The sequence below is a fragment of the Oncorhynchus masou genome, chromosome 16 (assembly GCF_036934945.1).
Source record: "Oncorhynchus masou masou isolate Uvic2021 chromosome 16, UVic_Omas_1.1, whole genome shotgun sequence".
NCBI classification, from domain to species: Eukaryota; Metazoa; Chordata; class Actinopteri; order Salmoniformes; family Salmonidae; genus Oncorhynchus; species Oncorhynchus masou.
The window spans coordinates 44,314,634-44,334,237 of record NC_088227.1 but is presented as its reverse complement, the minus strand read 5'-3'; the positions used below and the strand labels follow the sequence as shown (position 1 = coordinate 44,334,237).

General features: G+C 43.6%; 1 protein-coding gene across 1 annotated transcript in view; it reads left to right on the top strand.

The window, feature by feature from the left end:
* The first annotated feature begins 254 nt into the window (after window positions 1-254).
* The window catches only part of fndc4a (fibronectin type III domain containing 4a), a 63,145-nt gene continuing 43,795 nt past the window's right edge, over window positions 255-19,604 (top strand). The window contains exons 1-3 of the mRNA XM_064991754.1: window positions 255-284; window positions 3,621-3,666; window positions 7,975-8,090. Coding sequence (XP_064847826.1) covers window positions 255-284; window positions 3,621-3,666; window positions 7,975-8,090 — 192 coding nt within the window. The remainder of the gene's footprint in view (window positions 285-3,620; window positions 3,667-7,974; window positions 8,091-19,604) is intronic.

Here is a 19,604-nt window from a genome sequence, read left to right as displayed (position 1 = left end):
TCTGGAGGGAAGCCATCCTCCCCAGGAGATTTATTAGAAGGTAAGGATTTAATGGCCTCCAACAATTCAGGAACTGTTCACTCAGACGCTCTCTGTCTTCCTCTGACAGGCATGGGAGGTTGAGAGAGGAGAGAAAGGAGTCGATCTCTGATAGATCATCGCTTGATTGGGAAGTGTAGAGGTCTTCGTAGTATTTCTTAAAAGTATTATTAATTTCAGTAGGGTCAAAGGATATCTCATTGGTAAGAGTTTCTATGGCATTAATTGTCCTCTTACTTTCCTCTGCTTTCAGTTGCCATGCCAATACTTTGTGAGCTTTCTCTCCAAGCTCCTAATAACGCTGTTTTGATTTAGTGATGGCCTTCTCAGCTTGATATGTGTTCAGGGTATTATATTTCAGGTTTTTATTTACCAAAAGCCTGTATAGATCTTTAGTCGGGCTTCTTTGGTAGGTTTTCTCTAGCTCAGAGATTTCAGATTCAAGGACATTCAGTTCCACAGCGTGTTTTCTCTTCAGCCCTTTAGTATAGGAAATGATCTGTCCCCTCAGATAGGCTTTCAATGTGTCCCAAAGAATGAAACTGTCAGGAGGGTTTGTTTGTCAAAGTAAAAAATATTGATCTGCTCTTTGATAAATGCACAAAATTCAGGTTGCTTTAGGAGTGTAGAATTTAGTCTCCATATATATGCTCCATTTACCTTGGTAGGAATGGAGATTGATAATACCAGAGGAGAATGGTCACTAAGCAATCTGGGGAGATACTCGATATCTAACACTCTATGAAACAGTTGGATCGATAGTAAGAAGTTATCTATGTGTGAATAAAAAGAGTAGTCCCTATTCTGTGGGTGCAACTGTCTCCAGATGTCTAGTAAATTAAGATCTTTCATGAATGACATGGTGAGCTTGCCGGCTTTGGTAAGAAGTGAGGGTTTATCAGAGGACCTGTCAGGAACTGTATCTAAACAAAAATTCAAATCTCCTCCAACCAGTAGCCATCCTGGTGGAGCTTGAGCGACCTGAAGGAAGACATTCTGAATAAACATTTTGTCATTGGAGTTTGGAGCATAAATATTCAATAGGGTCCAAGACTCTGAAAACATATGCCCCTGCGCCAAAACAAACCTGCCAAAGGGATCAGAGATGGTGTTGTTGACACAGAAGGGGATGTGTCTACTTATCAAAATTGCAGTTCCTCTTGCTTTGGAGTTAAAAGAGGATGCAAAAACTTGTCCTACCCATTCCCTCTTCAATTTCTTGTGTTCACTGGCTGTAAGATGTGTTTCATGTAAAAACACAATGTCAGCCTTTAATTTCTTAAGGTATGTGTCAGGATTTGGCCAGGGTTGTTCCGGGTTTTGGTCACTAGATGCCCCCATTGTGCTTTTTGACTTTATGTTTTTTCCCTTGTTCCCCATTATTATTTGCACCTGTGCCTCGTTTCTCCTGATTGTATTTAAACCCTTAGTTTCCCTCAGTTCTGTGCTCTGTGTTTGTATGTTAGCACCCAGCCCTAGTGTTCTGTGTATTCTTGTCGATTCCGGTGGATGCTCTTGTGGAATTCTGTTTTTGTTTTTGAGTATCTCTTGAGGCTTTTTTGTGCTATACCTACCACCTTTTGGATTTGCCATTTTGTATTGAAGGACTTCTCCTTTTTTACTTTATTAAATACACCGTCTTAAGTACTGCTGTGTCTGCCTCATCTTCTGGGTTCTGCTGACTATTCGTGGCTCAGTTGGTTAAGTGACTGTTTCTCACTCCGGAGACCCAGGTTCGTAACCGGGTCCTGACAGTATGTATAGACTCTTTTCCTTTTAATCGGGCTGTTAAGACCTTTTATGTTGAATGTGACATATTTTAGTGGATTAAGCATAGGGTTGGGTTTCAAATATGTAACCGAATGGAAATCTCTCATATGTAAATAGTCAGGAAATGTTTCAACTTTAGTTTGAACACTGAAGTGATCAATGTGTCTCTTTAGGAAGGAAACAACAATAAACACAGGGAAACAAAACAGAAACCCACCCCGTTTGTCGGACTAAAACAACAATCCCAACAATCAAACATGAATCCACTTGTAGAGATACGTTGCTGCTCGCTTTCCATCTTGCTCTTACTAGCTAAACCTTGACGTAAACTAACACCTGCGAGCTCTCTAAGTTGAAAACAAACGTTGTGAATAGATATTTATGGCTGAATATTTACTGCCCACGGTAAGGGCTGCCCCAGTAAGGGTCTCTTTTCAGGAGAGGAGAAACATAAATGGGGGGAAAGCGGTGGGACTAAGCCCACTAATTTGCTTCGCCCAGTGGATATTGACTAAACCAAAATATACTCTTCTGTAAATGTAATAGAACTCACCCCGGGGGGGAAAAAATGGTGAGTTGAAAATGTACAAATCAATTACAGCGACCGCATAGCGGGGTAAACGGATCCAAATTCCAAGAAGATATCAGCAGTTCAGTCCCAGAACAGCACGGACAAGAAAAAAACTTAAAAAACTGCATCTTATCCCCCAGAGAGACCATCCTGGTTCAAACACCGTTCAGTTCTTTGAGAAAAGTGAGCCCTTCTCCCGGTGTGTTGAAGAGACTGCTTCGGCCTTTGTACTGAACTTTCATCCGCGCAGGGTGGATGAGGTAGCCGGTGATGTTCTTCTCCTTCAGTGCTTTGGCGGCAGGTCTGAACTGCTTGCGACGTCTGGTGAGATCCGCGCTCATATCTGGGAAAAGGCTGACCCTCTTTCCATCGATGGTGATGCCCCCTTTGGCTCTTGCGAGTTGCAGTATCTTCTCTCTGTCCTGGAAACGGAGGAACCCCATCTGGCCGGGGTTTCGGCGCTGATGTTCTGTGGGCGCGTTCGATTTCCAACGGCTTGGTGAAGTTGATTATGCCTAGGACCTCCGGGATCCATTGTGTGAGGAAACGAACCGGGTCACGGCCCTTGATGTCCTCTTTCAATCCCACCACACGGATATTACTACGTCTACTCTGGTTCTCCATCTGATCTACCTTGTTTTGGACATTGTCCTTCTGCAGCTCTATCAGAACCCGGTCATGTCGAGTGACGGTATCTTCAACTGTGCTAATGTGCAACTCAGCCTCAGTCGTTCTCAAAAGGAAATCATTCATGGAGGATTTCAGGTCGTCAATGGAAGAATGGAGTTCAGCCGGTTTCTTATCAACTTTTCAGAGAAAGACCTTTGTAAACCATCCTGAATTTCCCGGAGGAGAGTAGCCAGCATGGAATCAACAACGTTTTGGTCGTCCTTCTTGCCTCTCGGTCGGAGGTCCATGACTCTTTGTTACTTGACAATTTGTCAGCCGATGTTCGAATATTGTTTCAACGTTGTTATTTGGGTAATAATGGAATAACTTTGAAGGGTTTGTCAACGTCTGCTCAGCTCCACGGCATCACGTGCTCCCCATAGTATACTACTTTAGACCAGGGCTCTATGGCACCCTATTCCCTATATAGTGCACTACTTTAGACCAGAGCTCTATGGCACCCTATTCCCTATATAGTGTACTACTTTAGACCAGGGCCCTATGACACCCTATTCCCTATATAGTGCACTACTTTACACCAGAGCTCTATGACACACAGACTGGGTGCCAGATTGGAGAGCTTTCTTGGCAGGAAACCATCTTCTTGTTAGGAGCAAGGGGAGTAACGCAAGTAGATGACACAACAAACTATTTTCCTTCCATCGGTAAAATACATTGTACTGACTGGAGCAATAGGGCAGTAGACGTGGCTGAGAATCACTTCCTAAAAGGATGGAGGGGGTTGTACTGTGTGATGAACATTCTGTGTTGATTTAGATATATACATTCAGCCAGAGAGTAAAGGGGAGAGAAGCATTTTGCTTTTCCTGTTACAAGTACAGTAATACTGACAAAAACATTCAAGTGAATGGTTTAGAGTTTGGTGAATAGATTAGAGAATATGGTGAGTAGATTATAGAGTGTGGTGAATAGGTTAGAGAATATGGTGAATAGATTATAGAGTTTGGTGAATAGATTAGAGACTATGGTGAATGGATTATAGAGTTTGGTGAATAGATTATAGAGATTGGTGAATAGGTTAGAGAATATGGTGAATAGATTATAGAGATTGGTGAATAGATTAGAGAATATGGTGAATAGATTATACATTTTGGTGAATAGAGTATAGAGTTTGGTGAATAAATTATAGAGTGTGGTGAATAGGTTAGAGAATATGGTGAATAGATTATAGAGTATGGTGAATAGATTAGAGAGTTTGGTGAATAGGTTAGAGAATATGGTGAATAGATTACAGAGTGTGGTGAATAGATTATAGAGATTGGTGAATAGGTTAGAGTGTATGGTGAATAGATTATAGAGTATGGTGAATAGATTAGAGAGTGTGGTGAATAGATTAGAGAGTGTGGTGAATAGGTTAGAGAGTATGGTGAATATATTAGAGAGTTTAGTGAATAGATTATAGAGTATGGTGAATAGATTAGAGAGTGTGGTGAATAGGTCAGAGAGTGTGGTGAATATATTATAGAGTATGGTGAATAGGTTAGAGAGTGTGGTGAATATATTATAGAGTATGGTGAATAGATTATAGAGTATGGTAAATAGGTTAGAGAGTATGGTGAATAGATTAGAGAGTGTGGTGAATAGATTAGAGAGTATGGTGAATAGATTACAGAGTATGGTGAATAGATTATAGAGTATGGTGAATAGATTAGAGAGTGTGGTGAATAGGTTAGAGATTATGGTGAATAGATTATAGAGTATGGTGAGTAGATTATAGAGTATGGTGAATAGATTATAGAGTATGGTGAATATATTAGAGAGTATGGTGAATATATTAGAGAGTGTGGTGAATAGGTTAGAGAGTATGGTGAATAGATTAGAGAGTATGGTGAGTAGATTATAGAGTATGGTGAATAGGTTAGACAGTATGGCGAATAGGCTAGAGAGTGTGGTGAATAGATTATAGAGTATGGTGAATAGATTAGAGAGTGTGGTGAATAGGTTAGAGATTATGGTGAATAGATTATAGAGTATGGTGAGTAGATTAGAGAGTGTGGTGAATAGGTTAGAGAGTATGGTGAATAGATTATAGAGTGTGGTGAATAGATTATAGAGTGTGGTGAATAGATTATAGAGTGTGGTGAATAGATTATAGAGTGTGGTGAATAGATTATAGAGTGTGGTGAATAGATTATAGAGTGTGGTGAATAGATTATAGAATGTGGTGAATAGGTTAGAGAGTATGGTGAATAGATTAGAGAGTATGGTGAGTAGATTATAGAGTATGGTGAATAGGTTAGACAGTATGGCGAATAGGCTAGAGAGTGTGGTGAATATATTATAGAGTATGGTGAATAGATTAGAGAGTGTGGTGAATAGGTTAGAGAGCATGGTGAATAGGTTAGAGAGTATGGTGAATAGATTATAGAGTATGGTGAATAGGTTAGAGAGTGTGGTGAATAGGCTAGAGAGTGTGGTGAATATATTATAGAGTATGGTGAATAGGTTAGAGAGTGTGGTGAATAGATTATAGAGTATGGTGAATAGATTATAGAGTATGGTAAATAGGTTAGAGAGTATGGTGAATAGATTATAGAGTATGGTAAATAGGTTAGAGAGTATGGTGAATAGGTTAGAGAGTATGGTGAATAGGTTAGAAAGTATGGTGAATAGGTTAGAGAGTGTGGTGAATAGATTATAGAGTATGGTGAATAGATTATAGAGTATGGTAAATAGATTATAGAGTGTGGTGAATAGGTTAGAGAGTGTGGTGAATAGATTATAGAGTATGGTGAATAGGTTAGAGAGTGTGGTGAATAGATTAGAGAGTATGGTGAATAGATTATAGAGTATGGCGAATAGATTATAGAGTATGGTGAATAGATTATAGAGTTTTGGTGAATAGATTATAGAGTGTGGTGAATAGGTTAGAGAGTATGGTGAATAGATTATAGAGTGTGGTGAATAGATTATAGAGTGTGGTGAATAGATTATAGAGTATGGTGAATAGGTTAGAGAGTGTGGTGAATAGATTAGAGAGTATGGTGAATAGATTATAGAGTGTGTTGAATAGATTATAGAGTATGGTGAATAGATTATAGAGTATGGTAAATAGATTAGAGAGTGTGGTGAATATATTATAGAGTGTGGTGAATAGGTTAGAGAGTGTGGTGAATAGATTATAGAGTATGGTAAATAGATTATAGAGTGTGGTGAATAGATTATAGAGTGTGGTGAATAGGTTAGAGAGTATGGTGAATAGATTATAGAGTATGGTAAATAGGTTAGAGAGTATGGTGAATAGGTTAGAGAGTGTGGTGAATAGATTATAGAGTATGGTGAATAGGTTAGAGAGTGTGGTGAATAGATTAGAGAGTATGGTGAATAGATTATAGAGTATGGTGAATAGATTATAGAGTATGGTGAATAGATTATACAGTATGGTGAATAGATTAGAGAGTGTGGTGAAGAGGTTAGAGATTATGGTGAATAGATTATAGAGTATGGTGAATAGATTAGAGAGTATGGTGAATAGATTATAGAGTATGGTGAATAGATTAGAGAGTGTGGTGCATAGATTATAGAGTATGGTGAATAGGTTAGAGTGTATGGTGAATAGATTATAGAGTATGGTGAATAGATTAGAGAGTGTGTTGAATAGATTATAGAGTATGGTGAATAGATTATAGAGTATGGTAGATAGGTTAGAGAGTATGGTGAATAGGTTAGAGAGTGTGGTGAATAGATTATAGAGTATGGTGAATAGGTTAGAGAGTGTGGTGAATAGATTAGAGAGTATGGTGAATAGATTATAGAGTATGGTGAATAGATTATAGAGTATGGTGAATAGATTATACAGTATGGTGAATAGATTAGAGAGTGTGGTGAATAGGTTAGAGATTATGGTGAATAGATTATAGAGTATGGTGAATAGATTATAGAGTATGGTGAATAGATTATAGAGTATGGTAAATAGGTTAGAGAGTATGATGAATAGATTAGAGAGTGTGGTGAATAGATTATAGAGTATGGTGAATAGGTTAGAGAGTGTGGTGAATAGATTAGAGAGTATGGTGAATAGATTATAGAGTATGGTGAATATATTATAGAGTATGGTGAATATATTATAGAGTATGGTAAATAGGTTAGAGAGTATGGTGAATAGGTTAGAGAGTGTGGTGAATAGATTATAGAGTATGGTGAATAGGTTAGAGAGTGTGGTGAATAGATTAGAGAGTATGGTGAATAGATTATAGAGTATGGTGAATAGATTATAGAGTATGGTGAATAGATTAGAGAGTGTGGTGAATAGGTTAGAGATTATGGTGAATAGATTATAGAGTATGGTGAATAGATTAGAGAGTGTGGTGAATAGGTTAGAGAGTATGGTGAATAGATTATAGAGTGTGGTGAATAGATTATAGAGTATGGTAAATAGATTATAGAGTGTGGTGAATAGGTTAGAGAGTATGGTGAATAGGTTAGAGAGTATGGTGAATAGATTATAGAGTATGGTGAATAGATTAGAGAGTGGGGTGAATAGGTTAGAGAGTGTGGTGAATATATTATAGAGTATGTTGAATAGGTTAGAGAGTGTGGTGAATAGATTATAGAGTATGAATATGAGTATGAAGCTAAGTGGTCTAACACATTCTGAAGCTAAGTGGTCTAACATTCTGAAGCTAAGTGGTCTAACACATTCTGAAGCTAAGTGGTCTAACACATTCTGAAGCTAAGTGGTCTAACACATTCTGAAGCTAAGTGGTCTAACACATTCTGAAGCTAAGTGGTCTAACACATTCTGAAGCTAAGTGGTCTAACACATTCTGAAGCTAAGTGGTCTAACATCTTCTTGTGGTGCACAGGAGGCCGAAGGTTCACCACCTTCGATACAAATGATTGAATTGTTCAGTTTGAGAGACTTGTTACTCACCCCTGATATGGTCTTGTTTCTCGCTCCTCAGACCGCCCTCCTGCTCCCGTCAACGTGTCTGTGATGCACCTGAGGGCCGACTCTGCCACCGTCTCCTGGGAGGTACCTGAAGGTGACATCATCATCGGCTTCTCCATCTCACAGCAGGTGATGTGTTCTAGAGTTATTATTACTCACCCACAATTATTGTCTCCTTTCATTCCTGTTCATCTCAGTTAAACCCAGAAGTAAAGTATTGCTCAATTGGTCAAACGCGGTAAGAGAAGAGAACAAAGGAGCTCCACCCTTTCTCTTTACAAGTTAAGGACAAGTCTATGGGCCCTCCCCTTTCACGAAATTCGAAAGATACTAACACATGAGAAATGGTGATTTGCCCAAATAACCAGAACTAATGTTGTTCATTCTCTCACTCGTCCCGTTGTATCACGACAGTATCGGTAAAGTAGTTTGTCCACTAGAGATTACATTCCTGTTGACAAAATATACACATTAAATGGGTGTGTTTACATCTTGGTATAGGGTTAGTCTGCTGAGTGGATTCCACTATAACGGTGTTTATTCAGTAAATGTCATTGTTGCATATGTGTTAGGGTGATACCGTGCTAAATATCTGATGTGTTAGGTGGGATACTGATACCGTTCTAAATATCTGATGTGTTAGGTGGGATACTGATACCGTGCTAAATATCTGATGTGTTAGGTGGGATACTGATACCGTGCTAAATATCTGATGTGTTAGGTGGGATACTGATACCGTGCTAAATATCTGATGTGTTAGGTGGGATACTGATACCGTGCTAAATATCTGATGTGTTAGGTGGGATACTGATACCGTGCTAAATATCTGATGTGTTAGGGGGGATACTGATACCGTTCTAAATATCTGATGTGTTAGGGGGGATACTGATACCGTTCTAAATATCTGATGTGTTAGGTGGGATACTGACACCGTTCTAAATATCTGATGTGTTAGGTGGGATACTGATACCGTTCTAAATATCTGATGTGTTAGGGGGGATACTGATACCGTTCTAAATATCTGATGTGTTAGGTGGGATACTGATACCGTTCTAAATATCTGATGTGTTAGGGGGGATACTGATACCGTTCTAAATATCTGATGTGTTAGATGGGATACTGATACCGTGCTAAATATCTGATGTGTTAGGGGGGATACTGATACCGTTCTAAATATCTGATGTGTTAGGGGGGATACTGATACCGTTCTAAATATCTGATGTGTTAGGTGGGATACTGACACCGTTCTAAATATCTGATGTGTTAGGTGGGATACTGATACCGTTCTAAATATCTGATGTGTTAGGGGGGATACTGATACCGTTCTAAATATCTGATGTGTTAGATGGGATACTGATACCGTTCTAAATATCTGATGTGTTTGGGGGGATACTGATACCGTGCTAAATATCTGATGTGTTCGGGGGGATACTGATACCGTTCTAAATATCTGATGTGTTAGGTGGGATACTGATACCGTTCTAAATATCTGATGTGTTAGGTGGGATACTGATACCGTGCTAAATATCTGATGTGTTAGGTGGGATACTGATACCGTGCTAAATATCTGATGTGTTAGGTGGGATACTGATACCGTTCTAAATATCTGATGTGTTAGGTGGTATACTGATACCGTGCTAAATATCTGATGTGTTAGGTGGGATACTGATACCGTGCTAAATATCTGATGTGTTAGGTGGGATACTGATACCGTGCTAAATATCTGATGTGTTAGGTGGGATACTGATACCGTGCTAAATATCTGATGTGTTAGGGGGGATACTGATACCGTGCTAAATATCTGATGTGTTAGATGGGATACTGATACCGTTCTAAATATCTGATGTGTTCGGGGGGATACTGATACCGTGCTAAATATCTGATGTGTTAGATGGGATACTGATACCGTGCTAAATATCTGATGTGTTAGGTGGGATACTGATACCGTGCTAAATATCTGATGTGTTAGGTGGGATACTGATACCGTTCTAAATATCTGACGTGTTAGGTGGGATACTGATACCGTGCTAAATATCTGATGTGTTAGGTGGGATACTGATACCGTGCTAAATATCTGATGTGTTAGGTGGGACACTGATACCGTTCTAAATATCTGATGTGTTAGGTGGGATACTGATACCGCTCTAAATATGTGAGGTGTTAGATGGGATACTGATACCGTTCTAAATATCTGATGTGTTAGGGGGGATACTGATACCGTTCTAAATATCTGATGTGTTAGGTGGGATACTGATACCGCTCTAAATATCTGATGTGTTAGGGGGGATACTGATACCGTTCTAAATATCTGATGTGTTAGGTGGGATACTGATACCGTGCTAAATATCTGATGTGTTAGGGGGGATACTGATACCGTGCTAAATATCTGATGTGTTAGGTGGGATACTGATACCGTGCTAAATATCTGATGTGTTAGGTGGGATACTGATACCGTGCTAAATATCTGATGTGTTAGGTGGGATACTGATACCGTTCTAAATATCTGATGTGTTCGGGGGGATACTGATACCGTTCTAAATATCTGATGTGTTAGGGGGGATACTGATACCGTGCTAAATATCTGATGTGTTAGGTGGGATACTGATACCGTGCTAAATATCTGATGTGTTAGGTGGGATACTGATACCGTTCTAAATATCTGATGTGTTTGGGGGGATACTGATACTGTGCTAAATATCTGATGTGTTAGATGGGATACTGATACCGTGCTAAATATCTGATGTGTTAGGTGGGATACTGATACCGTGCTAAATATCTGATGTGTTAGGTGGGATACTGATACCGTGCTAAATATCTGATGTGTTAGATGGGATACTGATACCGTGCTAAATATCTGATGTGTTAGGTGGGATACTGATACCGCTCTAAATAATAATAATAAAAGAAAATAAACAGAACATAGAACACAGAGAACAAAGCTATATACTGGTGTCGTCAGATGTGGAGGACATGAGAACTGAGCCGTGCACCTGAAAGCCCTGTCACCCATAGTTTTTAGGCAGCTGCGGGGCTGCTGAAGGGAGACGGACCTGGAGGTGAGAAGGGATGAGGTCAGACAGGTACTCAGGTCCAGAGTTGTGGATAGCTTGGTAGGTAGGATGAGGTCAGACAGGTACTCAGGTCCAGAGTTGTGGATAGCTTGGTAGGTAGGATGAGGTCAGACAGGTACTTAGGGCCAGAGTTGTGGATAGCTTGGTAGGTAGGATGAGGACAGACAGGTACTCAGGTCCAGAGTTGTGGATAGCTTGGTAGGTAGGATGAGGTCAGACAGGTACTCAGGTCCAGAGTTGTGGATAGCTTGGTAGGTAGGATGAGGTCAGACAGGTACTTAGGGCCAGAGTTGTGGATAGCTTGGTAGGTAGGATGAGGACAGACAGGTACTCAGGTCCAGAGTTGTGGATAGCTTGGTAGGTAGAATGAGGTCAGACAGGTACTCAGGGCCAGAGTTGTGGATAGCTTGGTAGGTAGAGTGAGGTCAGACAGGTACTTGGGCCCAGAGTTGTGGATAGCTTGGTAGGTAGAATGAGGTCAGACAGGTACTCAGGGCCAGAGTTGTGGATAGCTTGGTAGGTAGAGTGAGGTCAGACAGGTACTTGGGCCCAGAGTTGTGGATAGCTTGGTAGGTAGAATGAGGTCAGACAGGTACTCAGGGCCAGAGTTGTGGATAGCTTGGTAGGTAGAATGAGGTCAGACAGGTACTTGGGCCCAGAGTTGTGGATAGCTTGGTAGGTAGAATGAGGACAGACAGGTACTTGGGCCCAGAGTTGTGGATAGCTTGGTAGGTAGGATGAGGACAGACAGGTACTCAGGTCCAGAGTTGTGGATAGCTTGGTAGGTAGAATGAGGTCAGACAGGTACTTGGGCCCAGAGTTGTGGATAGCTTGGTAGGTAGGATGAGGTCAGACAGGTACTCAGGTCCAGAGTTGTGTATAGCTTGGTAGGTAGGATGAGGTCAGACAGGTACTCAGGTCCAGAGTTGTGGATAGCTTGGTAGGTAGGATGAGGACAGACAGGTACTCAGGTCCAGAGTTGTGGATAGCTTGGTAGGTAGGATGAGGTCAGACAGGTACTCAGGTCCAGAGTTGTGGATAGCTTGGTAGGTGTGAACCAATATTTTGTACTCGATGCAGGAACATATGGGGAGCTATTGAAGGTTGAACAGCACTGGAGTGATGCGCTCGCAGGGGAGAGGTGTGGGTGAGGACACGTGCAGCACAGTTCTGGACATATTGTAGCCTGTTTATGCACTTGGCAGATGCTCCAACAAAATGTCTGATGTGCTATGGTGAATAAAGATGTCTGTAAGCCTTGGCCTTCAATTTTACACTGTTTGGTTTTCTCAGCATTACCGAAAGACTTGGTTTACATGCTAATATAAATGACGATGAAGGAAAGTTTGACTCCCCCGAAGGCCTCCTAAACTAAGAATCTTAAATAAACCTCAACATGTTTAGTATACGGTTCCAGGGTGAATATCCACAGCTGTCAGAGAGCAATTTTCGGGATGAATAGCTTTGAGAATGCTTAGAATACTTAGAATGCTTAGAATAGTGGAACAACCTATGAATACTGATCTCTATTCTCACTCTATGTGCATACTAGGCAAATAACACCCTCATACCTGTTTCACTTCATGGACTTTTATAGAGTTTTAGTTCCAACGTGATCTAAAGGTAGCAGGCGTAAAATAAATGTTTAAGTGCTCTACGTACTCTACGCAAATGGAGTGACAGTGGTCTGTTTGCGTCGCTCTCTGCGTAGTTCTGCGTCGCTCTCTGCGTAGTCCTGCGTCGCTCTCTGCGTAGTTCTGCGTCGCTCTCTGCGTAGTCCTGCGTCGCTCTCTGCGTAGTCCTGCTTCGCTCTCTGCGTAGTTCTGCGTCGCTCTCTGCGTAGTCCTGCTTCGCTCTGCGTAGTTCTGCGTCGCTCTCTGCGTAGTTCTGCGTCGCTCTCTGCGTAGTTCTGCGTCGCTCTCTGCGTAGTTCTGCGTCGCTCTCTGCGTAGTCCTGCGTCGCTCTCTGCGTAGTCCTCGTCGCTCTCTGCGTAGTTCTGCGTCGCTCTCTGCGTAGTTCTGCGTCGCTCTCTGCGTAGTTCTGCGTCGCTCTCTGCGTAGTCCTGCGTCGCTCTCTGCGTAGTCCTGCGTCGCTCTCTGCGTAGTCCTGCGTCGCTCTCTGCGTAGTTCTGCTTCGCTCTCTGCGTAGTTCTGCTTCGCTCTCTGCGTAGTTCTGCGTCGCTCTCTGCGTAGTCCTGCGTCGCTCTCTGCGTAGTCCTGCGTCGCTCTCTGCGTAGTCCTGCGTCGCTCTCTGCGTAGTTCTGCTTCGCTCTCTGCGTAGTTCTGCTTCGCTCTCTGCGTAGTTCTGCGTCGCTCTCTGCGTAGTTCTGCTTCGCTCTCTGCGTAGTTCTGCGTCGCTCTCTGCGTAGTTCTGCTTCGCTCTCTGCGTAGTTCTGCTTCGCTCTCTGCGTAGTTCTGCGTCGCTCTCTGCGTAGTTCTGCTTCGCTCTCTGCGTAGTTCTGCTTCGCTCTCTGCGTAGTTCTCGTCGCTCTCTGCGTAGTTCTGCTTCGCTCTCTGCGTAGTTCTGCTTCGCTCTCTGCGTAGTTCTGCGTCGCTCTCTGCGTAGTCCTGCGTCGCTCTCTCGTAGTTCTGCTTCGCTCTCTGCGTAGTTCTGCTTCGCTCTCTGCGTAGTTCTGCGTCGCTCTCTGCGTAGTTCTGCTTCGCTCTCTGCGTAGTTCTGCTTCGCTCTCTGCGTAGTTCTGCGTCGCTCTCTGCGTAGTTCTGCTTCGCTCTCTGCGTAGTTCTGCTTCGCTCTCTGCGTAGTTCTGCGTCGCTCTCTGCGTAGTTCTGCTTCGCTCTCTGCGTAGTTCTGCTTCGCTCTCTGCGTAGTTCTGCGTCGCTCTCTGCGTAGTCCTGCGTCGCTCTCTCTGCGTAGTTCTGCGTCGCTCTCTGCGTAGTTCTGCGTCGCTCTCTGCGTAGTTCTGCGTCGCTCTCTGCGTAGTTCTGCTTCGCTCTCTGCGTAGTTCTGCTTCGCTCTCTGCGTAGTTCTGCGTCGCTCTCTGCGTAGTTCTGCTTCGCTCTCTGCGTAGTTCTGCTTCGCTCTCTGCGTAGTTCTGCGTCGCTCTCTGCGTAGTCCTGCGTCGCTCTCTGCGTAGTTCTGCTTCGCTCTCTGCGTAGTTCTGCTTCGCTCTCTCGTAGTTCTGCGTCGCTCTCTGCGTAGTTCTGCTTCGCTCTCTGCGTAGTTCTGCTTCGCTCTCTGCGTAGTTCTGCTTCGCTCTCTGCGTAGTTCTGCGTCGCTCTCTGCGTAGTCCTGCGTCGCTCTCTGCGTAGTCCTGCGTCGCTCTCTGCGTAGTCCTGCGTCGCTCTCTGCGTAGTCCTGCTTCGCTCTCTGCGTAGTTCTGCTTCGCTCTCTGCGTAGTTCTGCGTCGCTCTCTGCGTAGTTCTGCTTCGCTCTCTGCGTAGTTCTGCGTCGCTCTCTGCGTAGTTCTGCTTCGCTCTCTGCGTAGTTCTGCTTCGCTCTCTGCGTAGTTCTGCGTCGCTCTCTGCGTAGTTCTGCTTCGCTCTCTGCGTAGTTCTGCTTCGCTCTCTGCGTAGTTCTGCGTCGCTCTCTGTAGTTCTGCTTCGCTCTCTGCGTAGTTCTGCTTCGCTCTCTGCGTAGTTCTGCGTCGCTCTCTGCGTAGTCCTGCGTCGCTCTCTGCGTAGTTCTGCTTCGCTCTCTGCGTAGTTCTGCTTCGCTCTCTGCGTAGTTCTGCGTCGCTCTCTGCGTAGTCCTGCGTCGCTCTCTGCGTAGTTCTGCGTCGCTCTCTGCGTAGTTCTGCGTCGCTCTCTGCGTAGTTCTGCGTCGCTCTCTGCGTAGTTCTGCTTCGCTCTCTGCGTAGTTCTGCTTCGCTCTCTGCGTAGTTCTGCGTCGCTCTCTGCGTAGTTCTGCTTCGCTCTCTGCGTAGTTCTGCTTCGCTCTCTGCGTAGTTCTGCGTCGCTCTCTGCGTAGTCCTGCGTCGCTCTCTGCGTAGTTCTGCTTCGCTCTCTGCGTAGTTCTGCTTCGCTCTCTGCGTAGTTCTGCGTCGCTCTCTGCGTAGTTCTGCTTCGCTCTCTGCGTAGTTCTGCTTCGCTCTCTGCGTAGTTCTGCTTCGCTCTCTGCGTAGTTCTGCGTCGCTCTCTCGTAGTCCTGCGTCGCTCTCTGCGTAGTCCTGCGTCGCTCTCTGCGTAGTCCTGCGTCGCTCTCTGCGTAGTCCTGCTTCGCTCTCTGCGTAGTTCTGCTTCGCTCTCTGCGTAGTTCTGCGTCGCTCTCTGCGTAGTTCTGCTTCGCTCTCTGCGTAGTTCTGCGTCGCTCTCTGCGTAGTTCTGCGTCGCTCTCTGCGTAGTTCTGCTTCGCTCTCTGCGTAGTTCTGCGTCGCTCTCTGCGTAGTTCTGCTTCGCTCTCTGCGTAGTTCTGCTTCGCTCTCTGCGTAGTTCTGCGTCGCTCTCTGCGTAGTTCTGCTTCGCTCTCTGCGTAGTTCTGCTTCGCTCTCTGCGTAGTTCTGCGTCGCTCTCTGCGTAGTCCTGCGTCGCTCTCTGCGTAGTTCTGCTTCGCTCTCTGCGTAGTTCTGCTTCGCTCTCTGCGTAGTTCTGCTTCGCTCTCTGCGTAGTTCTGCGTCGCTCTCTGCGTAGTCCTGCGTCGCTCTCTGCGTAGTTCTGCGTCGCTCTCTGCGTAGTTCTGCGTCGCTCTCTGCGTAGTTCTGCGTCGCTCTCTGCGTAGTTCTGCGTCGCTCTCTGCGTAGTTCTGCGTCGCTCTCTGCGTAGTTCTGCGTCGCTCTCTGCGTAGTTCTGCGTACTTTTGTGTGGCTGAATTTTTTGGAACGGCCCGTATGCGACGCTCAGTCGCTCTGTTTGCATATAGTGTGTCGAGCCCTTTAGGACTGGTTTCCCAGACACAGATTGTTTCTAGTTCTGGACTAAAAAGCATTCTCCACTTTTTAGTTCAGGACTAGGCTTATTTGTGTCCAGGAACCTGGTCCTTATACAACTCACCATCTGTCTAAAACAAACTGCATAAAATAACAGAAATTTTCGTTAAAGCCTGGAACCAGACAAGGTTGTCCTGTATCGCCTCTTTTAATAGCTTTTGTCATAGAGACATTTCCCATCTCTTTTAGAATAGTGAAACTACCTAGGCATGCTGATTTAAAAAAAAGGGATATACAGCCTCCTCTCTGTTTAGGTTTTCTAGAATTCCAATGAATTACAGTTGAAGTCGGAAGTTTACATACACCTAAGCCAAGTACATTTCAACTCAGTTTTTCACAATTCCAGACATTTAATCCTAATAGAAATGTATTGTCTTAGGTCAGTTAGGACCACTTTAATTTAAGAATGTGAAATGTCAGAATAATAGTAGAGAGAATGATTTATTCAGCTTTTATTTCTTTCATCACATTCTCAGTGGTTGAGAAGTTTACATACACTCAATTAGTATTTGGTAGCATTGCCTTTAAATTCATTTAGGTCAAACATTTTGGGTAGCCTTCCCACAATAAGTTTGGTGAATTTTGGCCCATTCCTCCTGACAGAGCTGGTGTACCTGAGTCAGGTTTGTCGGTCTCCTTGCTCGCACATGCTTTTTCAGTTCTGCCCACAAATGTTCTATAGGATTGAGGTCAGGGCTTTGCCACTCCAATTCCTTGACTTTGTTGTCCTTAAACCATTTAGCCACATCTTTGGAAGTATGCTTGGGCTCATTGTCCATTTGGAAGACCCATTTGGGACCAAGCTTTAACTTCCTGACTGATGCCTTGAGATGTTGTTTCAAAATATCCAAGTAATTTTTCCTCCTTATGATGCCATCTACTTTGTGAAGTGCACCAGTCCCTCCTGCAACAAAGCACCCCCACAACATGATGCTGCCACCCCCGTGCTTCACGGTTGGGATGGTGTTCTTCTATTCTTGCAAGCCTCCCCCTTTTTCCTCCAAATATAACGATGGTCGTTATGGCCTGACCAGAGGACATTTCTCCAAAAAAGTTCCATCTTTGTCCCCATGTGCAGTTGCAAAACCATAGTCTGGCTTTTTTTATGGCGTTTTTGGAGCAGTGGCTTCTTCCTTGCTGAGCGGCCTTTCAGGTTTTGTCGATATAGGACTCGTTTTGCTGTGGATATAGATACTTTTGTACCTGTTTCCTCCAGCATCTTCACAAGGTCCTTTGCTGTTGTTCTGGTATTGATTTGCACTTTTCACACCAAAGTAAGTTCATCTCTAGGAGACAGAACGCGTCTCCTTCCTGAGCGGTATGACGGCTGTGTGGTCCCATGGTGTTTATACTTGCGTACTATTGTTTGTACCGATGAACGTGGTACCTTCAGGTGTTTGGAAATTGCTCCCAAGGATGAACCAGACTTGTGGATGTCTACAATTATTTTTCTGAGGTCTTGGCTGATTTATTTTTATTTTCCCATGATGTCAATTAAAGAGGCACTGGGTTTGAAGGTAGGCCTTGAAGTACATCCACAGGTACACCTTCAATTGACTCAAATTATGTCAGTTAGCCTATCAGAATCTTCTAAAGCCATGACATTATTTTCTGGAATTTTCCAAGCTGTTTAAAGTCACAGTCAATTTAGTGTATGTAAACTTCTGACCCACTGAAATTGAGATACAGTGAATTATAAGTGAAATAATCTGTCTGTAAACAATTGTTGGAAAAATGACTTGTGTCATGCACAAAGTAGATATCTACCTCATTCTAACCGACTTGCCAAAACTATAGTTTGTTAACAATATATTTATGGAGTGATTGACAAACAAGTTTTAATGATTCCAACCTAAGTGTATGTGTGGCCACCAGCTGCATTAAGTACTGCAATGCATCTCCTCATCATGGACTGCACCAGATTTTCATACCCCCGCCACACTCCCCCCTCTCTCCCGAGCTGCTGCTCATCTCCAGCACACATGCACTGTTGGGGCAAGTGACTCTGAATTAGCTTGACTAGCCCCAAGTCGTTATATATTTTTCTTGTGCTTTATGCTATTTGCCCCATGACTCCTGCGTGGTTTGTGGACTATGAACTTGCTTGTTTACCCAACCATGGGCCAGACTACGTTTGTTCCCACACTCGGGACTCTGACTCTCTATTGGTTACACAGCCTATTGACCTCCCATCTTATTCTAACCACCTCTCGCCAGCTTTGTTTTCATGCTACCGTATGAAATTGCTGTAAAATAATATCTTGTTGCCATCTGATGATGCACATTCAGATGTCATAAATCAACACTGCAGAGCTCTCCCTGTCCTCTGCCGGGCCTTGATTGTATTACTGCTGATGATATCTGGAAATGTGCATGTACACACTGGCCCAGCTACCTTTGCTAGCCCCAAGTCTGACTTGTGCTCTGATATCCGCTTCACTGATTTCTGCTATATTAAAAGCCTGTGTTTTCTGCACGTTAACACTAGAAGCTTATTACCAAAAATGTATCAATTGAAAGTGTGGCTTTGACGCTCCAATCCAGATGTGTTGATCATTACTAAGACATGGTTAAGAAATACCTTTCTGGTATGTAACCTTTTTCAGTAAGACAGATCTACCAAAGGTGGTGGAGTGTCAATCTTTACCAAGGAACACCTTCAGTGCTCGGTTGTCTCCACCAAGTCTGTCCCCAAACAATTTGATTTGCTGGTTATAAGCATTAAACTTTCAAATAGCTATTTGTTGATTGTTGCTGGGTGTTATCGTCCACCATCAGCACTGGCCTGTACCCTACCTGCAGTAAGTCCCTACCTGTACCCTACCTGCAGTAAGTCCCTACCTGTACCCTGCAGTAAGTCCCTACCTGTACCCTACCTGCAGTAAGTCCCTACCTGTACCCTACCCGCAGTAAGTCCCTACATGTACTGTACCTGCAGTAAGTCCCTACCTGTACCCTACCTGCAGTAAGTCCCTACCTGTACCCTACCCGCAGTAAGTCCCTACATGTACTGTACCTGCAGTAAGTCCCTACCTGTACCCTACCTGCACCTTCTTTTTTGATATTTTTAGTGCCATTGTTCTAGAAAACAGTTAAAGACCTGGATAATAAACCTGGCTCCTCACTGCTGCCCCATGTCCCTTAATGTTGATGATGTTGTTGTTACTGACAAGAAGCAGATGGCTGAGCTCTCCTTGCCCATCCAACATTTCCTCATCTCCCAACTCTTCTAATGCGACTTGCCCCGATGCCCCTCCCTCTTTTTCCCCTGCCCCGCTACAAAGTTTCTCCCTGCAGGGAGTCACTGAGTCCAAGGTGCTAAAGGAGCTCCTTAAACTTGATACCCCAAAAAATCTGTGTTAGATGGTTTAGACCCTTTCTTCTTTAAGGTTGCTGCCTCTATCATCACCAAGCCTGTCTCTGACCTTTTTAACCTGTCTCTCCTCTCTGGGGAGGTTCCCATTGCTTGGAAGGCAGCCACAGTGCATTGTTTATTTAAAGGGGGAGATCAAGCTGATCCTAACAGTTATAGGCAAATTTCTATTTTGCCATTCATCAAAAGTGTTGGAAAAACTTGACAATAGTCAACTGACTGTCTTTCTTGATATCTATAGTATTCTCTCTGGTATGCAATCTGGTTTCCTCTCGGATTATGGATGTTTCACTGCAACCTTAAAAGGTCCTAAATGA